The 20,109-nt window shown below is 38.9% G+C and overlaps 1 protein-coding gene across 2 annotated transcripts in view; it reads right to left on the bottom strand.

The window, feature by feature from the left end:
* The window catches only part of rhobtb3 (Rho related BTB domain containing 3), a 76,936-nt gene that overhangs the window by 26,158 nt on the left and 30,669 nt on the right, over positions 1-20,109 (bottom strand). For both annotated transcript variants that reach the window (XM_057845225.1, XM_057845226.1), the window contains exons 6-8: positions 19,147-19,342; positions 18,856-19,052; positions 3,378-3,487 (exon numbers count right to left, since the gene is read on the bottom strand). In XM_057845225.1, the coding sequence (XP_057701208.1) occupies positions 3,378-3,487; positions 18,856-19,052; positions 19,147-19,342 (503 nt within the window). The remainder of the gene's footprint in view (positions 1-3,377; positions 3,488-18,855; positions 19,053-19,146; positions 19,343-20,109) is intronic.

Genomic DNA, 20,109 nt, shown 5'->3' on the forward strand with positions numbered 1-20,109 from the left:
TTAGCTGCTACGATTCAATAGACTAGGCAGTGGTTATTTTTACCTTAACCGGCAACTCACAAAGTGTTTTTTTTCTTTTGTCGTGAGCTGCTCTGATTAGTCAATCGGTATATTATTGGCCTGGTGGGAATTGGTTATTTTGCCGTGACGTGTTGACGGCTAAATAAAGCTTGGAGGCGAATTACCGGTAACGGCAGAAATAATCATTTCGTATATACTACCAATTTTCTCAGTTCCACACAGTACATATTCCACGTAAATGATAAAGGTCAACTTACTGGGTGACTTTATGAGGTAGTTGTAGATGTTTCCGAACTCCACTGCAGGCCATTCCTTTGTTTATCCAGCTAGCAGCTGCGACTTTGTATCGGCAGCTTTGTACGCCAATAAATGCTAATTTTAAATTGCATCGCCTCTTCGTGTCTGTCGGCAGTGATAATAGTAAGCCACGTTGAAGACATTTTTAGGAAAAAAAGACGCAAAACACACCTAAAATATATGAATTTCAGACGTTTGTCTAAGGAATGTTTAGCTGTGCGTACACCCTTCACAAAATGGCGACACATTGCTAAGCAAGGTGACGTCATCGTGACATCACGCCGACTTCCTCCATAGGAAGCTTCAGGCTTGCCTGTTTTGTAAATATTGTAAGATTGTTTTATTTTGCATGAGAGAATATGCAAGGTTGCTTCAGCCATTAAAGGTGTTTACTGAGTGATCATTACACTCTAAATGTAACTCTTAGCGTTAGCATAGCATTCGACTTACTATTAGCTTTAGTATGGCGAGCATCCTCTTAAACTCTCGCACTTGTTTACCTCTCGTCGTGACGTCCTGGTGGATTTAATTATTTGAAAATAATGTACTGTTATTGCTGAGTGAGCATAATCGTAAAAAGTAATGCTGCATTTGTTGGTTTGATAGCTCTAGACCAGTGGTTGTTAACCTTGCTAAAGGTACCGAACACCATCGTTACGCAAGTGCATTACAGGAAAATTTTGGAATTAGAAACATCTTTTTTTTTATCCCAAATTCAAAATTAATATATCTAAGCTAGCAGGCTAAAACCTAAGTAAATTTCTTCTCATTTAGACAGCATGTTTTTAAACACGCCAAAATGTATGGTTTTATCTTTATGCCTGTAGAATCATCAGACCAATAAAACCAAGACTGACCCAATGCGCATATCTTAGAATTTTTCATTCAAGTTTGGAGGAATATATCTTATATAGTTCAAGATTAAATCTGCTTGGTTGCTTTAACCTTGACCGCGCAGTTTCTGTCATGTTTAGATCTCAAATTATATCAAATATAATGAAACACCCTGCACAAAATGATCGCCAAATTCAAACACAAAGTCTTTATGTAAAAAAAAAACAAAACAAAAAAAAAAACATGAATCTACTCACAAATCCAATAAACTGTTAATTTACAACAAATCATTTTTCCGTTTGATTTGCTTTTCACATTGTAAAATGAAATAAACTCGATGAATGTCACAGTTTCTATTTTTGTTTTCATGTCGACATTCTCATCTTATCGCATCCTTAACTCACATACTATTTTCATTGCGTAAAATGTGATGCAAATGTTGTTTTTTTGTTCCAGTAAACGCTGTGCACGCCACCCGTAGGTCTGTTGTACTTCCTCATACCAAGTGAGAGTCAACCTTCCACTGAGCAAACCAGTTTCTCCTCCCCTCAGATTAAGGACTAACAGTTGAAAGAATTTGAATAAAGCCTGAAAATTGGGGACTAACCAGTCCAAAACCTGGTTTAAAATGCCACTTTGCCTGGATTTAGTCAGCGTCCAAAAATAGGGCCTTGCGTGTCTTAACATTCACCGAAACCCTGGGTCGAACCCAGGTTAAAAATCACTGTAGGCTGAATTAATCCTTTAAATCTCAGGTTATCATTGGAAAATTGAACACGTTGAAGATTTTTTTTTTTTTAAATTGCCTTTCATAATCTACATGCTTTAACCCTTTAACACCGAACGTGTCGGCAGCGACGCGTTTACGCATGTCGTCTTTGAAGCTTCGTCACGCTGTTATTACGTCACTCACGTGCCGCTGGTTGGTCTCATTTGAAAGTGCCGAAGTTGATGTCCACACCAGTTTTTATTTGAAGTCAATCGACCGAACCGAATGTGGACATTTTTAATAAATTTCGGAGCGAGGCGCCAACTAAGGAAAAGGAGACATGCAAAGCAAGCAACGGCTGGTTGGTTTGAGCGAGTGACTTTGAAACGTGCAGAATGAATCTAAAACTAAATTTAGCGCAAGCTAATGCATTATTTTATTAACTCAAGGAAGAAGATGAGCCGTATTTGTCGTTGTTTTCCTGGGATGAGTCGGCGTCTCGTCGAGTACAAGTGACAGGCTGACAGCAGCGCGCAAAGTCCGCAAACGGCGAAAGAGTAGGCTGTGTGACGTTGTGTGTGACGCAGCGCCATGACCTGTTCATGCAGAAGCTTTATTGGGTTCGCAAAAAAAAAACTTTATTGGGTCGTATGCCAGAAAAATTTGAATTGAACTGAACTACTTGTCAATATTTTTTAAAATACTTTTTTTCAATGTTATATATATTTTTTCTTCACTATAATCTTTTCAATTTTTATAAAGATGAGTGCTCGAGAAGCTTGATTGCATTTACGTATATACTTTAGATAAGGTGATGGGTATAATACCTAAAACTTCACAAAGAGATATCCTCCAAACCCATTTTGTGTTAGATATATATTATTTTTTCTCTATTTTGCACTGTATATAAACCCGTTTTGACCATAGTATGTGTAAAGGCCAAAAACGCCTATGACCATACTTGCTGTTTGAGTTGAATTGTCAAACAAAAAACTATTCAATTTTATTTTTTTCTATTGAATGTTTATCCTAACAAGTAGAATAAATATTATCAAGCTTCAAAACGGTTGGTCGAGCATGTTTAGCTGTCAATGGAACATTAACATTACAAATTTAGAAAAAATATTTTGGGATTTTTTGTCTTTTTGGGTCCAAAATGTGGATTATAATTGGTCAGTGAAGAAAACAACAGTTTGGACATGAAGTTCAAGGTGTCCTTAAAAAATGGACCCAACTTGGCCATTGTGAACAATTTTTTCTTTGAAATATAAAGGCAACATCAAATGCATGCAAATTCTGCCAAAATAGGCTTAGGTGTTAAAGGGTTTTAAAAAAAAAGTATATCGGCCTCAAATATCGGCTTACAAAATAGGTTTTGGCTAAAAAAAAAAATTTAGATATTGGAATTGGCACCGGCATTTGAAAATCCCATATCGGTTGACCTCTAGTTTCTATACTCTGTAGGTATGAGAGAAGAAGCAGAGGACAATGTTAGAGGACAAACTTAACAACTCACCCTCTCTCTGCCAATAAGTGATCTTATGCGCTCCATAAGCTGAGCCACTGCAAGTGAGTTCTTTAGTTTCTCTTCCAAGGCCTCCTGGAGGTGCTCCCACTCCCACGCTCCTACAAAACATCAACAAACACTTTGATTGATTGGACCCCAAAAGTAGAAAGTCCATCCCAACGTCTTTTGTTGCAGGCCCTGTTGGATGGCAACCCACATAACGTACATTGCTCGACTCAAAATCTCTGTTATATAATCAGCAACGGTCATGATCTTACAGTTTTGTTTGAAGTAAAGGTTTATAGTCTCTGTCTCTTTCTAAATTAAGTGTACAATGTACACAGTCATTGGTGCTTTTACATTCCTATAACATTAAAAAATCTCTTTACAATTGTCCCAGTATATCAGGCATTTTGGCAACATTCTCTTTTATATTTAGCCCTATGCAAAGTGATAAGTAATGTTTCAAATCCAGAGGAACACTTGTGCGAAGGTGCTAAGAATGAACCAAAAATATCCCCTTTATGGCCACTTCCTTCTTTTTTAACGTTTCACATTAAGTTGACATCAGCCTGTCTTGGTGTCTTGATGATGAAGTCTTCATAGATCACCTGCTCGATGATGCACAGCTTTTATGGCTGTGGGGCCTTAAAGAGACAGGCTCTGAAAGGTATTGTTTAAGACAGAGACAGAAGGGTAGGGAATTGTGGTTCACTTAAAAATCATGGATTTTTTGGTGGGGAAGTGATATAATGCAGTGAAATATGATATAATGTGAGCAGCGGTGGGTAGTGTGTTACATTTACTGCGTTGCATTTACTTGCGTAACTTTTTGGGAAAAATGTACTTCTAAGATTAGTTTTACCAAGCCATACTTTTACTTGAGTAGATTTGTGAAGACAAAACGCTACTCTTACTCTGCTACTTTGGGCTACACTTGTCGTTACATTTGTCTTCTTTATTCTACAGATTAGATTTTACTTCTTTTTTTTTTTTTTTGCCGGAGACGCCAACAGTGGCTCAGCCAGTTTCACCAATGAGATGTCGCAACAGTAATCACATGACTCCATTATACCAATTAGACTCAAGCTTGCCATTCTATTATCATGCCAGCCTTTTCAATCACGTGGCGTCTTCAAAGCACTGTAACAAATGAAGTACCGTATTAAGATGGTGTTTTTTGCATTGAAATAAGACTGAAAAAGTGGGAGTCGTCTTATATTCGGGGTCTAGACATTATACCCATTCATGACGCCATGGTGCCAGATATCTATTAAGCGAATGCTGAACTTGGAGAGTAATGTTCTGTCATGACAGATCTCAGCTACTCTCAAGTTTAACCAGTTTGCATTATTTTATTGCAATGTTTTTCCTTATTCAGATTTGTTTCAAGACTACAGTTACAGTTAGATCTCACTTTGATGGTTAATGCAGTTATTGCAATTTTGTTGTTTTATCACAACAGATTGGTTCATTTACATTTCAAAAACCAGAAGCCATTCATTTACGAATGTGATTGCACTTTAGTTTACATATTTAAATGTTCAGATATTAAGATTTGAATGAGGCAAAATAACATGCTTTTTTCTCTCAAATTTATTGTTATAATCATTTTTTTTTTCAGATGTACTGTAATTATTTTCTGTATAAAAATTAATTTGGTGTTCAAAAAGTCTTTTTTCAAACTTGAGGCTGGTAAAAAGAGGGGGTCGTCGTTTTATTTGGCACCGATTGACCATGGAAAACCAGAGATATGATCCTTTTAATTTCATAATCAGGACTATAAAGAAACGGTTCATTACTTAGCTATTCAAATTACGAACTATTTTCTCCACTAGAGGGCACTCATGCTCTTTGGAAGAATGATGCTTCATTTCTGTATTTTTTTTTTTTTTAATTTCTTTGGCATAATGTGGTTATGTAATGGGTTGTTGTCCAGTACAATAATACCAGTTCATATAGATAACTTTGCGGTGAGAAAATACCATTATTTAAAAAAAAACTAAAAAAAAACATTGTAAACAGTTACTCACAATGTTACTTAATGCTTGAGAATTCTTTTCATTAAATACCTTTTAACTTGTGCTTCAGTATATGTGTTGGATGACTACTTTTACATGTACTTGAGTAATATTATTTTAAAGTTGCGCTACTCTTACTCCAGTACAATTTTTGGCTACTCTACCCACCTCTGGATGTGAGAGAAGTATTGACATTTTCTTACACACTACATCGAAATATATCAATGTTTTAGTGGTACAGTGGTATTAAAAAGTAGCTGAACCTTTTGGAATTTCTCACATTTCTTTAAAAAAATCAACATCAAATGTGATCTGATCTTTGTCAAAATCCCACAGATGAAAATACAGTGTCTGCTTTAACTAAAACCACCCAAACATTTATAGGATTTCATATTTTAATGATAGCATGCAAACAATGACCAAAGGGGAAAAATAAGTAAGTGCCTAAGAATACTCAAAGAAGCATTGTCTGATGTGCATTAGAAATCACTAGTGCACACATCAACTTCATGTAAAACTATGGCCATGAATGGTGTTCATGGGAGGACTCCACGGAGGAAGCCAATGCTGTCTCGAAAAAACATTGTTGCTCGTTTACTGTTTGTAAAAAGGCACTTGGACAGAAGTTTTGGCAAAATATTTTGTGGGCTGATGAAACTAAAGTTCAATTGTTTGGGAGTAACACACAACGTCATGTTGCGAGGAAAAATGGAAAAGCTCACCAACATCATCACCACATGATGGAGGGAGCGTCATGATTTAGGGCTGTTTTGCTGCCTCAGGGCCTGGACATCTTGCAGTCATTAATACAAGAATGAATTCAAAAGTTTATCGGGATGTTTTGCAGGAAAACCTGAGGCTGTCTGTAAGACAGTTGAAGCTAAAAAGTGGATGGATGCTGCAACAAGACAATGATCCAAAACATAGAAGTAAATCAACTTCAGAATGGTTTCAGAGGAACAAAATACACGTTCTGGAGTGGCCAAGTCAAAGTCCAGACTTGAACCCCATTAAGATGCTGTGGCGTGACCTAAAGACAGTGATTCATGCCAGACATCCCAGGAATCTGACTGAACTACAGCAGTTTGGTAGAGAAGAATGGGCCAAGATTAGTCCTGATCGATGTGCCAGACTGATCTGCAGCTACAGGAAGCGTCTGGTTGAAGTTATTGCTGCCAAAGGTTGGGGGGGGGGGGCACAAAATGTTAAATGTGATGGTTCACTTACCTATTTTTCTCTCTTCCGTCATTGTTTGCATACTATCCTCATTAAAATATGAAAACCTATAAATGTTTGGGTTGTTTTAAAGCAGACAGTGTCTTTTTCATCTGTGTGATTTTGACAAAGATCAGATCACATTTGATGGTGATTATATGCAGATATGTAAGAACTTCAAAAGGTTCAGATATTTTTTCATACCATTGTATATCAATGTTTTAGTGGTATAGTGATGATTAGGCAATGCAGGTTCAGTTCTTACTCAGTGAGTGCGTGGATATGACTGTCTTTATATGTGCTCTGCAAGTGACTGGTGATCAGTTGATCCTGTATCCTTTCTTAGCCCGGAGTCAACTGGGATGGTCTTTAGTGTGATTTTTCCTTCACTCAGTGCTGGAATCCAGTGTGATATTTTTTCCCCTTCTTTCCAAAGCTCAAGGGAATCATCAAGTGCACCTATTTTACACACATGGATGAGGGGCCTGGATATCTTTTGTGACACCAAACCAGGAATCTGACATACCTTCTAAACCAATATGACAGTTAAAAATGTAATTCTTGGAGAAAGCTGCCATTTGCTTCCCTTACATCATGTGCCATTTAAAGCTGTTGGTATTTTTGTTTTCTTTAATCACATTATGCAGGTGTTATTTCATTTTAATGAGAAACAGCTTTGGTTGGGTATTCTCCCCCAGCACAACAAAAACCTCATATTAGTGTTGATAATGGAAAAACAAAAAGGAAAAAAAATGAAACGTGCTCTTTTGGCATTTGGTGCTGATTATTAGCACTGGCTTTATAGTAGATTATTGTTTAACCCTTTCAGGGACAGCGGTCAATACAACGGACATAGAGAAACAATTTCTAGACATTTCAATACAGTACCTAAAGCAACACTAGGTAACATTTCAATCTTTACAAAATATTTTCATAACATTTGTGATAATATGTCGACTGACAACTAGTTGAATAACACCTCTTTTATAGCTTGAGGGGGTCTGTATGCTTTCACCGGCACTAATTAAGTGCCAAATTACTATTTGAGGAGGAACCCTGCCACACAAAAAAACCCTACAATGCTTTACGGCAGGGTTCACTAAATCCGGACCTCGGAACCACTTTTCCTGTCGTGTTTTCCATGTCTCCCTCCTCTAACACACCTGAATCAAATAATCAGAATCATTATCAGGCTTCTGGAGAGGTTGCTGATGACAAAATCATTTGATTCAGGTGTGTTAGGGGAGAGAGACGAAAAACAGAAAACACGAGAGGATTGATGGCATCGAGGTCCAGATTTAGTGAACCATGCTTTAGGGCATACGTCACTTCCCACTTTCCCCATTCAAGCAAATTCTGCTAAGACGGCAGAGCAACAAAAAAGACAAAAAGTTTTGTCTGAGGAGGGATAAAAGGGAGGCTACCAGGATATGCAGAATAAACATTGGCCCCGGCTTTCACGCACTGGCAAGATGCCCCCCCCAACCAAATTCATCAGTAGTGAGGAGTTCGGATGGGGTGGGGGAGTTAGCCACTAAGGGAGTTCCAAAAAATCGATTATTACATGCATCGCGATTCGACACGTGACAATTTGATTACGATTCGTAAAGGTTCAAAAACGATGATTTTCCCTCATAACTTTATGACAGCCGCTCGTAGCGGAACGGAATTCAAGACACGTCTGCCGCCCGGACACCTTTGACGGACGCACACACGCACAACGTTATGATGGATTCTGCTAGAAAAGACTCAAAAATAAATTTGTGTATGAGACAGGCAGGTAGGAGACAGGCTGTCGCGCTTCTGTGCGCAAGTTATTTTTTAGAGCGAGAGGGGAAGAGAGATAGTTCGTTGCTCCCTGTCTTTCAGTTGTGCTGCAGTAGTTTCAAGTCATCTCAATTGAAAAACGTCCTGAGTGTGTTGCTATGACCCATGTGCGTCTATAAGAGGTGAGTACACGAACCCTCTTTTACTGTTTAGCCTTTATTAGGGCCCGAGCACTAGGCGTGCGAAGGCCCTATTGTTTTGCAAAGGATTATTATTATTTTTTTTTTATTTTATTTTTTTTTCAGGGCAAATGAAAACGGCCAATTTGGAGGCCTGGCCATGCACGACAAGCCACCAAAATTTGCACATACGTGCGGAAAATTGTAAATTTCGATAATTTTGCAACGTTGCAAAAAAATCTAACAAAATGGCTCAGTGGCGCCCCCTTGAAATTTTAAAATTGGCCTATAACATTAGGGTCTGTCAGCGTAGAGCGATGAAATTTGGGGAGTCTATACCTTGTCCAAAACCGCTCCAAAAAAGCATTTACACCCATATTCCAAACCCAACAGGAAATCGGTTATTTTGGATCGAATATGAAATTTTTATCGATTTACAGGGTGCACATTTGAGACCTTTTCACCGAGGGAGTTAGTTGGATCATCTTCAAAATTGGTAAGAATGTTCAGGAGACATATGAGAGCTTAAGTTTTCAAAATGGTGCGTTTTTATTCACGGGTCTGACCTGGGCGTGGTGCCAAAGTCGGCCATTTTTTCGGCAAAATGATAAGTTCAGTAAATGACAAATAGTTCCTTGACACAACGTTCAATCTTTTTCATATCTGGTATGTATGTGCGGTATCCCACCCTTAACACGAGTGCATTGAAATATTACCCATTAGGCCTAGCGCCCCCTAGTGAGGACAGGAAATGCCTTTTTTTATGAGACAGGTTCCTCCTCCAAGGGAAAAAAATCTGTTGACCTCAAACCTGCATCAGGGGAGCCTTAAGACCTGTGTTCAGGTGCCTGATGAAAAATATTGAGGTTTTGTTGAAGCGGAGGGGTCCAAACAGGAAGTGAAAACAACAATTTGCCTCGCAAAAAACTTTGAACAGTCATAACTCAGCAGATATACAACATATCTGCGCCAAACTTCCCATGCTTGTTGAGAGTCATACCCTGAAGGGTCTTGTAAGGGTCATTTGCATCAACTCTACAGTGCCAACTAGTGGCGACAGAAAGGAGTTTTAAAAAAGGCCTTTCCTATTGGTTTTTTTCAACGTAGAGCAATGAAATTTGGGGAGTCTATACCTTATGCAAAACTGTTCCAAAAAGTCTCTTGCACCCATTTTCCAAATCCAACAGAAAATCGGGTATTTTGGATCGAATGTGAAATTTTTATCCATTTGTAGTATAGTTTACATTTGGAGGCCTAAACATGCAGGAAAACTCACCAAATTTTGCACATACATGCGGCTTTGCGTGGATTTTGATAATCTTGCGACGTTACAAAAAAAGTAACAAAATGGCTCAGTGGCGCCCCCTTGAATTTTTCAAAAAGGTGTTTCCTATTAGGTTCTTTTTACGTAGAGCAATGAAATTTGGGGAGTCGATACCTTGTGCAAAACTGCTCCAAAAAGTCTCTTGAACCCATATTCCAAACCCAACAGGAAATCGGGTATTTTGGATCGAATGTGAAATTTTTATCAATTAACAGGGTGCACATTTGAGACCTTGTCACAAAGGGAGTTAGTTGGATCATTTTCAAAATTGGTGAGACTATTCAGGAGACATAGGTGATCTAAAATTTTCAAAATGGTGCGTTTTCATTCATGGGTCTGACCTGGGCGTGGTGCCAAAGTCGGCCATTTTTTCGGCAAAATGACAAATTCAGTAAAAGACTAATAGCTCCTTGACACAACGTTCAATCTTTTTCATATCTGGCATGTATGTGCGGAATCCCACCCTTAAAATGAGTGCATTGAAACATGACCCATTAGGCCTAGCGCCCCCTAGTGGGAACAGGAAATGCATTTTTTTACTAAACAGGCTCCTCCTCCAAGGAAAAAAATATATTCACCTGAAACCAGCATCAGGTGAGCCATAAGACATGTGTTCAGGTGCCTGATGAAAAATACTGAGGTTTGGTTGAAGCAGAAGAGTCCAACAGGAGAAGTGAAAATGACTGAAGCCATTTCGTCTCACCACAAGTTTTGAACAGTCATAACTTCTACAACATATCTGTGCCAAACATCTCGTGCTTGTTGAGTCATACTCTGAAGGGTCCTGTAGGGGTTATTTGCATCAACCCTACAGCGCCAACTAGTGGCAATAGAAAGTCACTCATTTTTCTAATATATGTCCAGTTCTTTTCAGGTTGGTCATTGTAGTTTCAAGACCTTTTGAAATACTTATTTTACGGCCCATGTCCACATGTCTCTGTCTGTTGCTGTGACGACCCTTTATTCGCTCCTTTTTTGTAGTACTCTCACCAATAGGGGTTTTTATCTCTTAGGTGTGTGAATGTAAAGAGGCGACTTTGGAGCATGTTAGGTTCTAATGAGATGATTAGAGAGGAGGATCTGCCACCACCCTGACCTGCACACTGTCCGAGTTGCGTGACGTCCGAGTTGCGCTAGATTGCGAGGGCCCGTTCAGTCCTGCTTGCAGGCCTAGTTGTTGTTGTTTTTGAGATGATAACAGTTAGTGCCGAGCGCTAAGCTAATTAGCTAATTTGCTAACGTGTATTTCATGTGCAGAACGTGTAAAACCATGATTAAGTACAGCAGTAACACTACAAACATGCAAAATAGTCTGTGAAAACAAAGTATATTAAAAGAAGTATTATTTCTAAAGAGACTTTGCTTCCAGAAAATGTGGAATTCATTCCACCTGTGTAAATTTTCATTGTATTGTTGAGAGAAATAGGTACAGCCTTTAAAATGGTTAATGTTTTTGCACTTTCTTGTAAAAATAAATAAATAAAAAAGCAGCTTAAGGGCAGCTTTTTGTTGTATGGGCATGTTTCCATCGTTCCTGTTGAATCATTAGGATATTTTAAATAAATAATGGACATAAATTTGTTTGGCTACTTTATTAATTAGCAATGTACGATGCATCGATAATCGTGATAATCGTGATAACCGTGATCATCATCAATACCGTGATCATCGTTCAATAATCAAATCGTAGCACCCTGAATCGCAATCGAATCAAATCGTGGGGTGCCTAAGATGGCACACCCCTATTAGCCACACTAACCCACACAGTTGCTAATCGTCATATGCTATTGTTTAGCCACAACTGGATTCATTACCTTATTTCTATTCATCCTTCACACAGCCGCTGAAAACAGAAATGTTTAATCCATCTGCAGGCATTGATGATAATTATTGATGATTTTACGACACTGTGCGGGTGTGCACTGGTCCTCATGGGAACCGCAGCGCTGGTCCTCATGGGAAACAAAGTCTTCCTTAAGGCATAACACTACCGCTTTTGTCTGCTGGCGTCGCTAAAATCCACCAAAACTGAAAAGTTCCCAAGTGCTGTTTTAAATCGGTGTTGTTTTCGTCAACGATGACGATAGCGAAAATATTTCGTCAACAAACAATTTTTACATGACGATGATGTCACGATGACGCAGTAAAAACGTGTCTTGGGAGATGGATGACAGTTGTCGTTTGATGAGATGAAAACGACATTCGCCTTCGTTTCCCTCATAAGTTCACAATGTGTTACATTTTCTTATCGTATGTGTGGTTAGCATGCGTTTTAGCAGTGTTTGGTTGTGTCACTCATGTGACGTGCTGCGCCCCCCGCCCCACATATTGGTGAGTAAGCCTGTGCCCCTTCCAGGCTCCTTTTGTGAAACGTGCTGCTTGGTATGTTTTTCTTTCTTATCTTGGCTAGATCTGCCATGTTGCTTTAGCCTTTAAAGGTCTGTAATAAGGGATAATCACAAATTAAAACTAAGTTGTTGTGTTAGCATAGCATTCACGTTAGCATAGTGTTTGCGTTAGCATTTAGCAGGGCGAGTGTCTTCTTAACTCCTGGAAAACGTTTTACATAAAGTTAGTGGCGTCCAGGTGAGTTTAATTAATTGCAAATAATGTGCTGTTTTCCTGCTGAGTGTGTATTATCATCATGAGGAGGGTGATGTCCTTGTAGACTACAACTATGTGCTCGCCTGTCAATGTCAAACCTTTTAATTATTTATTGATTTATTCATGGACTAAAACCTCTGAAGTTTATAGACGAAAATATTTTGAGAATTGCAGACTAAAACTAGACGAAATTTGTCTGCGTTTTCGTTGACTAAAACTGGACGAAGACGAACACATTTCCAAAGGACTTAAATATGAGTAAGACTAATAAGTGTATTCATTCAAAAGACTAAGACGAAAATGAAAAGAGCTGCCAAAAATAGTACTGCTTTATATATTAGCAATATTAAATAAAAAATAAATACACACTGGCTACAGCCAGTAAGACTCTAATGTTGATTTTTTTTCTCCTTGTTGTATTTAACTCATTGCATGCCAATGATGGTGATATACACCCAAATCATTTAGACTGGGAAGACTGGCTGTGAATGCTCATATTTCAGTGGAAGGGGCGAAAAGACATTTATTCATTCGCACCTCCTCGTCAAAATGGATTGGGCTTCTAGCAAAGTCAATGGCAGCCAATGAGTTAAATGAGTGCGCTGTAAGAGTTAATTAAAAAAGAACAAAATGAGTGCATTAAAATTTTAAAACTCAACTCAATTAAAATTTTCATTTATTGTGTGACTTTTCTTAATGTATTTCAGCTTCCTCCCACATTCCAAAAACATGCTTCTTGAAAATAAATAAACAGATAAAAAACACTCACTCAGTCAATGCCTTAAATCAACATATCATGGTTTACTCACGCACACCGTAATTCCTCTTTGTGCAATATGTGATAAATACATATTTATGCAAAATAGTAATCCACTGACGAATCAAATAACTCAAAAGCACGCTACAAAAAGAGACACAGTCTTACGACATTACCATCAACCTAGTAAAATCATGGACTCTGTGACACACACTGACAAACCAGAGCGTGAAATTATTTCATGGGGGGAGTTTTTTTTTCTCTCAGACACATGATATTATTCTAGGAGGGAAAAATCTGCTAAAATGACTTGTGAAAAAGCATTGTTTTCAGTCTTCAAACAAACAAGCATCAAACAATGTGATTCCCTCTTTCCCTGGGCAATGCAAAGTGCAAATTTAGCAATCGCAACAAAACACGCACGTAGGAATTTACTGCACGTTAAATTGGAGATTGAATCAGAAGCAATATGTTGAAGGTTTACAGCCATTTTCTAGACAAGACGTAACACTGTTTCCTTAAAGTGTCTTGTGGAGAAGTTACGTTCATATTCTGCTTTTACTTCCTTATCCCACAAGCTCAAAAGCAGTACACACATCATATTATCCTTTATGCTACACCGCCCTACCTCATCTCACTCCCTTTTCTTTTTTTTTACCATCTTTACAACTTTCTCTTCATTTCCCTACTCTCACACATGAGAAAAATCCACAATGCAGACTGCAGCACGTCTTCAAGGAGTGAGCGATTCTTCTTTATGCAGTACCTAACCCTATAATCTGCTCAGCTCTCGCAGAGCTCATGTGTTTGTGTTTCTCCTGCATGTGTGATAACAAATGTGAGCATATGCGTGTTCATCAACGCTCTGCTCCTAAACACATGAAAGGCAGCAAATCAGATGTTTGACTCTAGCACGGAAGTCTTTAATGACATGCACCACAATCTGACATACAGCGAGCAAGGACAGCTCTGCAGAATTTAAGCCGCACGCTGAGAAGATTTTCATGAGGCGCAGAGTATATCACACGCTTGTTAAACGAGACTTCATGTGCTATAAGGAATACACGACTCTGGTTGCATTTGATTCAATGCATGCACAACTTTTGTGTTGATTGTATGAAGTTGTTACTGCATGAAGTTGGTGTATTAAGATCACACAAAAGAAAAAAAAATAAATTGTAAACAAATATGACAAAAATCCCATATTTATAAAATTAAAGTTGTTGAAGCACTACAATTTGTTTTAGGTCTGTCAGTTATTTTTCAACTATTTTGGGTTGCATAGATTCAAAACTAATCTGTTTTTTGCCATTACATCAGGTTTTGAACTACAATGATCCCTCGTTTTTCGCAGTAAATGGGGACCACAACCCGCCGCAATAAGTGAAAAACCGCAAAGTAGCGCCCCTTATCGTATTGTAACTCCACTGTTGGATACATATGAGACACTCGGATTTTGCCTTTTTAACCGCTCACTGGCAAACACCTTTTATTTATTTCCCTAAAAAATTCACTCAGTTGCATCTTTTGCAAAACAATAGAAAACTGCCCTCTACTGGCACTCCAGAGGAACTAACATCAATATTATATATCGCTATTCAGCAATCCTCAGAACTTAAGTTTAATATACAATAATTTAGGTAATATGAGTAAGACTTAATTAACTCACCGTTTATAAATTGGTACACATAAATCCCAATATAAGTTGAAGAACAAGCACTGAAGAGCAGCAAATGTCATCTAAAGTCATCCTCTGAAGAGTTCCAACATCCAAATTATGGCTAATTATGTCCTCCTGGATTTGATGGCAAATTATTTGCGGTGTCTAGTTATTTTAATTTAAATTGGCAAAAAACATAGTCTATATTGCCACAATGTAAAAGATGTCAGATTTCTGCCCATGCTCCAAATTTCCAGTCAAAACTCAGTTTCCCAAAAATACGGTAGTGTCATGTAATTGAAACATTAACATACCGTTTACAACATTTGTCTTGTTGCTTTAATGCTGGTAACCCACAATGCATTGCTAACTACAGTAATAAACTGTTTAACACAAAAACGGTATTTTAGTGTTAAAAATTGGCCGTAAATTTACAGCAGTTTTTTTACAGTGTAGTCATTGATGGTTTTCTCCACTTTATTGTGGCAACAATAAGAAAACAATAAACAAAATAACAGCGGACTTCCGCTACATTCGACCACTAACTTTTGCTTCTCGCCTGTCTTCCCCTCGCTTCCCTACTACCTCACAGCTCTCCAGTCCCAGCGTCTCTTTAAGGGACCGTGCATAGTTACGGACATTACAGTATGATACAAATTAATAATATTCATAAACTCATTTACAGAACAAATGCCAAGAATTGCATGTTGTTTATAAACATTTTAAGCCATTTGAAAGAGTCGGAGATTTGTTGATGAACTGAAAAGCTGGACCAACAAATCACGTCCCTGCCATAAAAAAAAAAAAAAAAAAAAAAACATTCAAATTTGTGGCATCTGGGGAGCAAGCAGAAAGGATAAAACGGTATTTCAACATGCCAAAACGACAGTTGCGTTTACTGTTTTTTTCTAAAAGATGGAAGATGGTTCAAAACGAGTCAGAAAAGCAACAACCGGCGATGAGGGCAGCTGCAGTGATAATGCTCACTTGCTGGACCGGGTGAAGCAGGTGGCAAGCGCCGCAGCAGCTAGCCAGGTTCACGGACAGCCAGCCAAGCCGGAGCAGGAGGCTGCTACCGTGGCAGCAGCTGGTCAGGTTCAGCGCCACCCGGACTGGGGGCCAGCTACAGCGCCAGAAGTCAGCTAGGAGGACCACCAACAGCCGAGCAACAGGCCAGTACCCTTATGGGAAACTCGGGTTTGGGCTGCACAATTTGTAAGACGGTGGGAACTTTGGGGCCAGAGAAGACGAGGGCGGTGAAACTCGCAAAGAATGGGTTTGTGTTATTTATTGTAATTTCTGATTTTTTTTTCATGTTTTACAAGTTAGACTGTACGTTACTGTGAGTCCCACCCGTGGCTATGTGAGCAATTACCCATGCTGTGCAGAGTATAGCCTAAATAATTGTAAATTGTTGTCATAACATATAGATAGGGCTGTCAAAATTATCGCGTTATTGGGCGGTAATTTTTTTTTTTTAATTAATCACGTTAAAATATTTGACCCAATTAACGCACATGCCCCGCTCAAACAGATTAAAATGACAGCGTCATGTCCATTTGTTACTTGTATTTTTTTGTATTTTGTCGCACTCTGCTGGCGCTTGGGTTGCGACTGATTTTATGGGTTTCAGTACCATCCATGAGCATTGTGTAATTATTGACATCAACAATGGCGAGCTACTAGTTTATTTTTTGTTTGAAAATTTTACAAATTTTATTAAAATGAAAACATTAAGAGGGGTTTTAATATAAAATTTCTATAACTTGTACTATCATTTATCTTTTAAGAACTACAAGTCTTTCTATCCATGGTCCGCTTTAACAGAATGTTAATAATGTTAATGCCATCTTGTTGATTTATTGTTATAATAAACAAATACAGTACTTATGTACAGTATGTTGAATGTATCTATCCGTCTTGTGTCTTATCTTTCCATTCCAACAATAATTTACAGAAAAATATGGCATATTTTATAGATAGTTTGAATTGCGATTTATTACAGTTAATTAATTTTTATGCTGTGATTAACTTGATTAAAAATTTTAATCATTTGACAGCCCTAATATTTAACATGGATATTATCTGAAATTGAGGCTTGTAAGTCCCACAGCATGGCAAGTGAGCATTTGCGTGTTGTTTTCAGCCCCATTTTCTGCGTATGTTCCGAGGCCTGTGCCAGTCTCATCATCCCTGCGCTGTCATATGTACTTTGCGCTCCTGCACCATATGATTTGGATGGACTATAAGCAGGGGTGCACATAAGTGGTCCGCATGCGCGCATGCGTACTGGACGTAGACAAACGCGCTGGCCCTCAACGGTTTCCATACGCTTTTGCGTACCGTTGGCTGACCACTGTATTTGCGGCGGACATGAGAAAATAACTTCTCAAAATGTCGAAGAGGCAGGCCACACTGAGTAATTACTTCCTTGTTCCCCCACCCCCGTCAAAAGACAGACAGACGACAGAGACGTCACCGGAGCTACCGGAAAAAAAGGACTTTTGCTGAAAAGTGGCGACAGGAGGTACCATGGCGAGAAGCAAATGATGCTCACACGGAAATGCGGTACAAAATGTGCCGTGAGAATCCCAATGTCGCCGATAAAAGCAGCGCATTTTATGTAGGGTCAAAGAATTTCAGCCATCTAAACTTTCACGGAAAAAACAGAGCGCATGTGGCAATTAAGCAAACTATCGATGTCAAACAGGACCCCACTCGCCCTATGGACAAGTGGCAGAATAAAGGTAATGAACAGCGCCATGCACTGACAAACGTGTTTTTGCTCGCATTTTACAAAGCTAAACATGCACGTTCAATGAGGTCTTATGAGGAGGACATCCCACTTTTAAAAAGGCTTGGAGTTGATGTGGGAGCCGCATAATGCCCTTTATTTTGAATTGGTGCTTTTTATGTCTTTACATTTCACTTCAAAGTAATGGCAATTTTGTTGTGCCAATTGATGTTAATCAAGATTTAATTGTTAATATAATTAATTAAAGTTAATTGGCTCAAGTAAAGCTTGTCATAAATTTAACGCATCAGGCGGGTCGGCTCTCAAGCTCAATGAGGACCAAGTCACATCTCCAGGTCCTCCTCTGAGAACCTGGGCAAAAAAATTATGTGCACCCCTGACTATAAGCCACAGGATTGAAAATGAAGAAAAAACGTAGCGTCTTATTGTCCCAAAATTACGGAAGCCAATATGAAAATAGTTTTAAAATACTGCAAATGGCTGCCAACCAATTCACAGTGTACGCCGGCTCCTGAACCATAGTTAGCGGAGATAGGCTCCAGCACCCCCCCGACCTTCAGGATAAGGTTTACAGTAGATGAATGAATGACTAACGTTGAAATACGTATTATGAATATAGTTATTTTATCAGAAAACATTGAGATGCTAGGATAGTTGGAGCAGACATAGCAGAACGACAAATAGATTTTATAGTAGTTGGCAGGGAATAACACAATCAGGAAAAGCATAATTTACTTTCCCTGGAAAATGTAGGGTATTAGGAAAGATTTGCAAGGCATACAAATGTAATTCCAAAAGAGATGAGTTGTACTTTGGCATTCTATTTATCCTATGCGGTTGATTTATAGTCATGTGTGATCATAAATTGCAGTCATAGAAGGTAGTGCACAAGCTTTCCAACTGTTATGACTGTTAATAACCATGTCGAATGAAACAACAGTAAAGAAAAAGCACCGACTTGCCATAAATTGAGGCAAAATACTTTCTGGTTCAAGCGCTCCAAAGAATAACTTTACTTTCATTCTCAGCTTCATCTCTTGTGACTGGTCCTTTCAAGATACCGCTCCACACATTATGAGAAAATGACAAAAGCAAAATTTGCTCTTTCAAGCTTTAAGTCACAAGAAAGTAAAGACATTCTTTACTACTGTTTCAACAAATCTCTGTATTGGATATGGTTATGAAGGGTGTGTTTTGATGCTTACCTCTGTAAATAAACATGAGGGTCTCCCATAAGCACATACATAATAGGGGATCCTTCACCACCAGACGAGAGAGGCGGCCAGCCAAATGTCCCTCAGATCGAGGCATGTCATCAATAATTCCTCCATCCCAGGTGGAGAGTAACGAGTGAGGAGCTCCATCCCTCTCCCTGCAGACACAGCGTGATTGTGGCCGTTCCCTGTCAAACCGGACAGCATTCAGCACAAAGGAGGAGGAAGGCACCTGGTGCTTACAGATGGCGAAACTGCTTGATAGGATAATACATCTCCCACCTGGTCTTGGGCCCCAGGAGCAGCTGTCGAAAATACGGGCTGACAGCGCAGAGTACGGATGCGTGAGCCCATCCCAGTTCTTTCCCGGAGTCCCCTGCATAGAAGGCCACGTCGGCAAACTGCACGCCACGTTCCAACAACCACTGCATGTCTTGGGAGAAGCTTGACTCTTCTACTCGAATGGGGGGAAGACGAGCTAAGCAAAGAGAGGAAATGAAAGCATACTAGGAAAGAGTAGTGATGGTGATTTTTGAATAATATATTTTTCAACCAAGAAAAATAACGGACACTAAATGAGTCCTATTATGTCATTAATGCTTTTTTACCTATCATACAGTGTATCACAAAAGTGAGTACACCCCTCGCATTTCTGCAGATTTAAGTATATCTTTTCATGGGACAACACTGACAAAATGTCACTTTGACACAATGAAAAGTAGTCTGTGTGCAGCTTAAATAACAGAGTTACTTTATTTTCTTCTCAAATAACTCAAAATATAGCCATTAATATTTAATATCTAAACCCTGGCAACAAAAGTGAGTACACCCCTTCGAAACTACGCACATCCCTGAATGTCCAAATTGAGTACTGCTTGTCATTTTCCCTCCAAAATGTCTCGTGACTCGTTACAGGAGTGCTCTCAGCATTGCTGCAGAGATTGAAGAGGTGGGGGGTCAGCCTGTTATTGCTTAGACCATACGCCGCACTCTACATTAAATTGGTGTGCATGGCTGTAACCCCAGGAGGAAGCCTGTTCTGAAGACCGTACACAAGAAAACCCGCCCGTCTCATCAGACCATAGGACATGGTTCCAGTAATCCACGTGCTTTGTTGACATGTTTTCAGCAAACTGTTTGCGGGCTTTCTTGTGTACCGTGACACCATAAGATGAAGTTACAAGAAACAATAAATCCTAAATCCTATGTGGCTGATGGAGTGCTTTATATGTTTATTTTGAATGC

Source organism: Corythoichthys intestinalis, chromosome 9 (assembly GCF_030265065.1).
Source record: "Corythoichthys intestinalis isolate RoL2023-P3 chromosome 9, ASM3026506v1, whole genome shotgun sequence".
Taxonomy (NCBI): Eukaryota; Metazoa; Chordata; class Actinopteri; order Syngnathiformes; family Syngnathidae; genus Corythoichthys; species Corythoichthys intestinalis.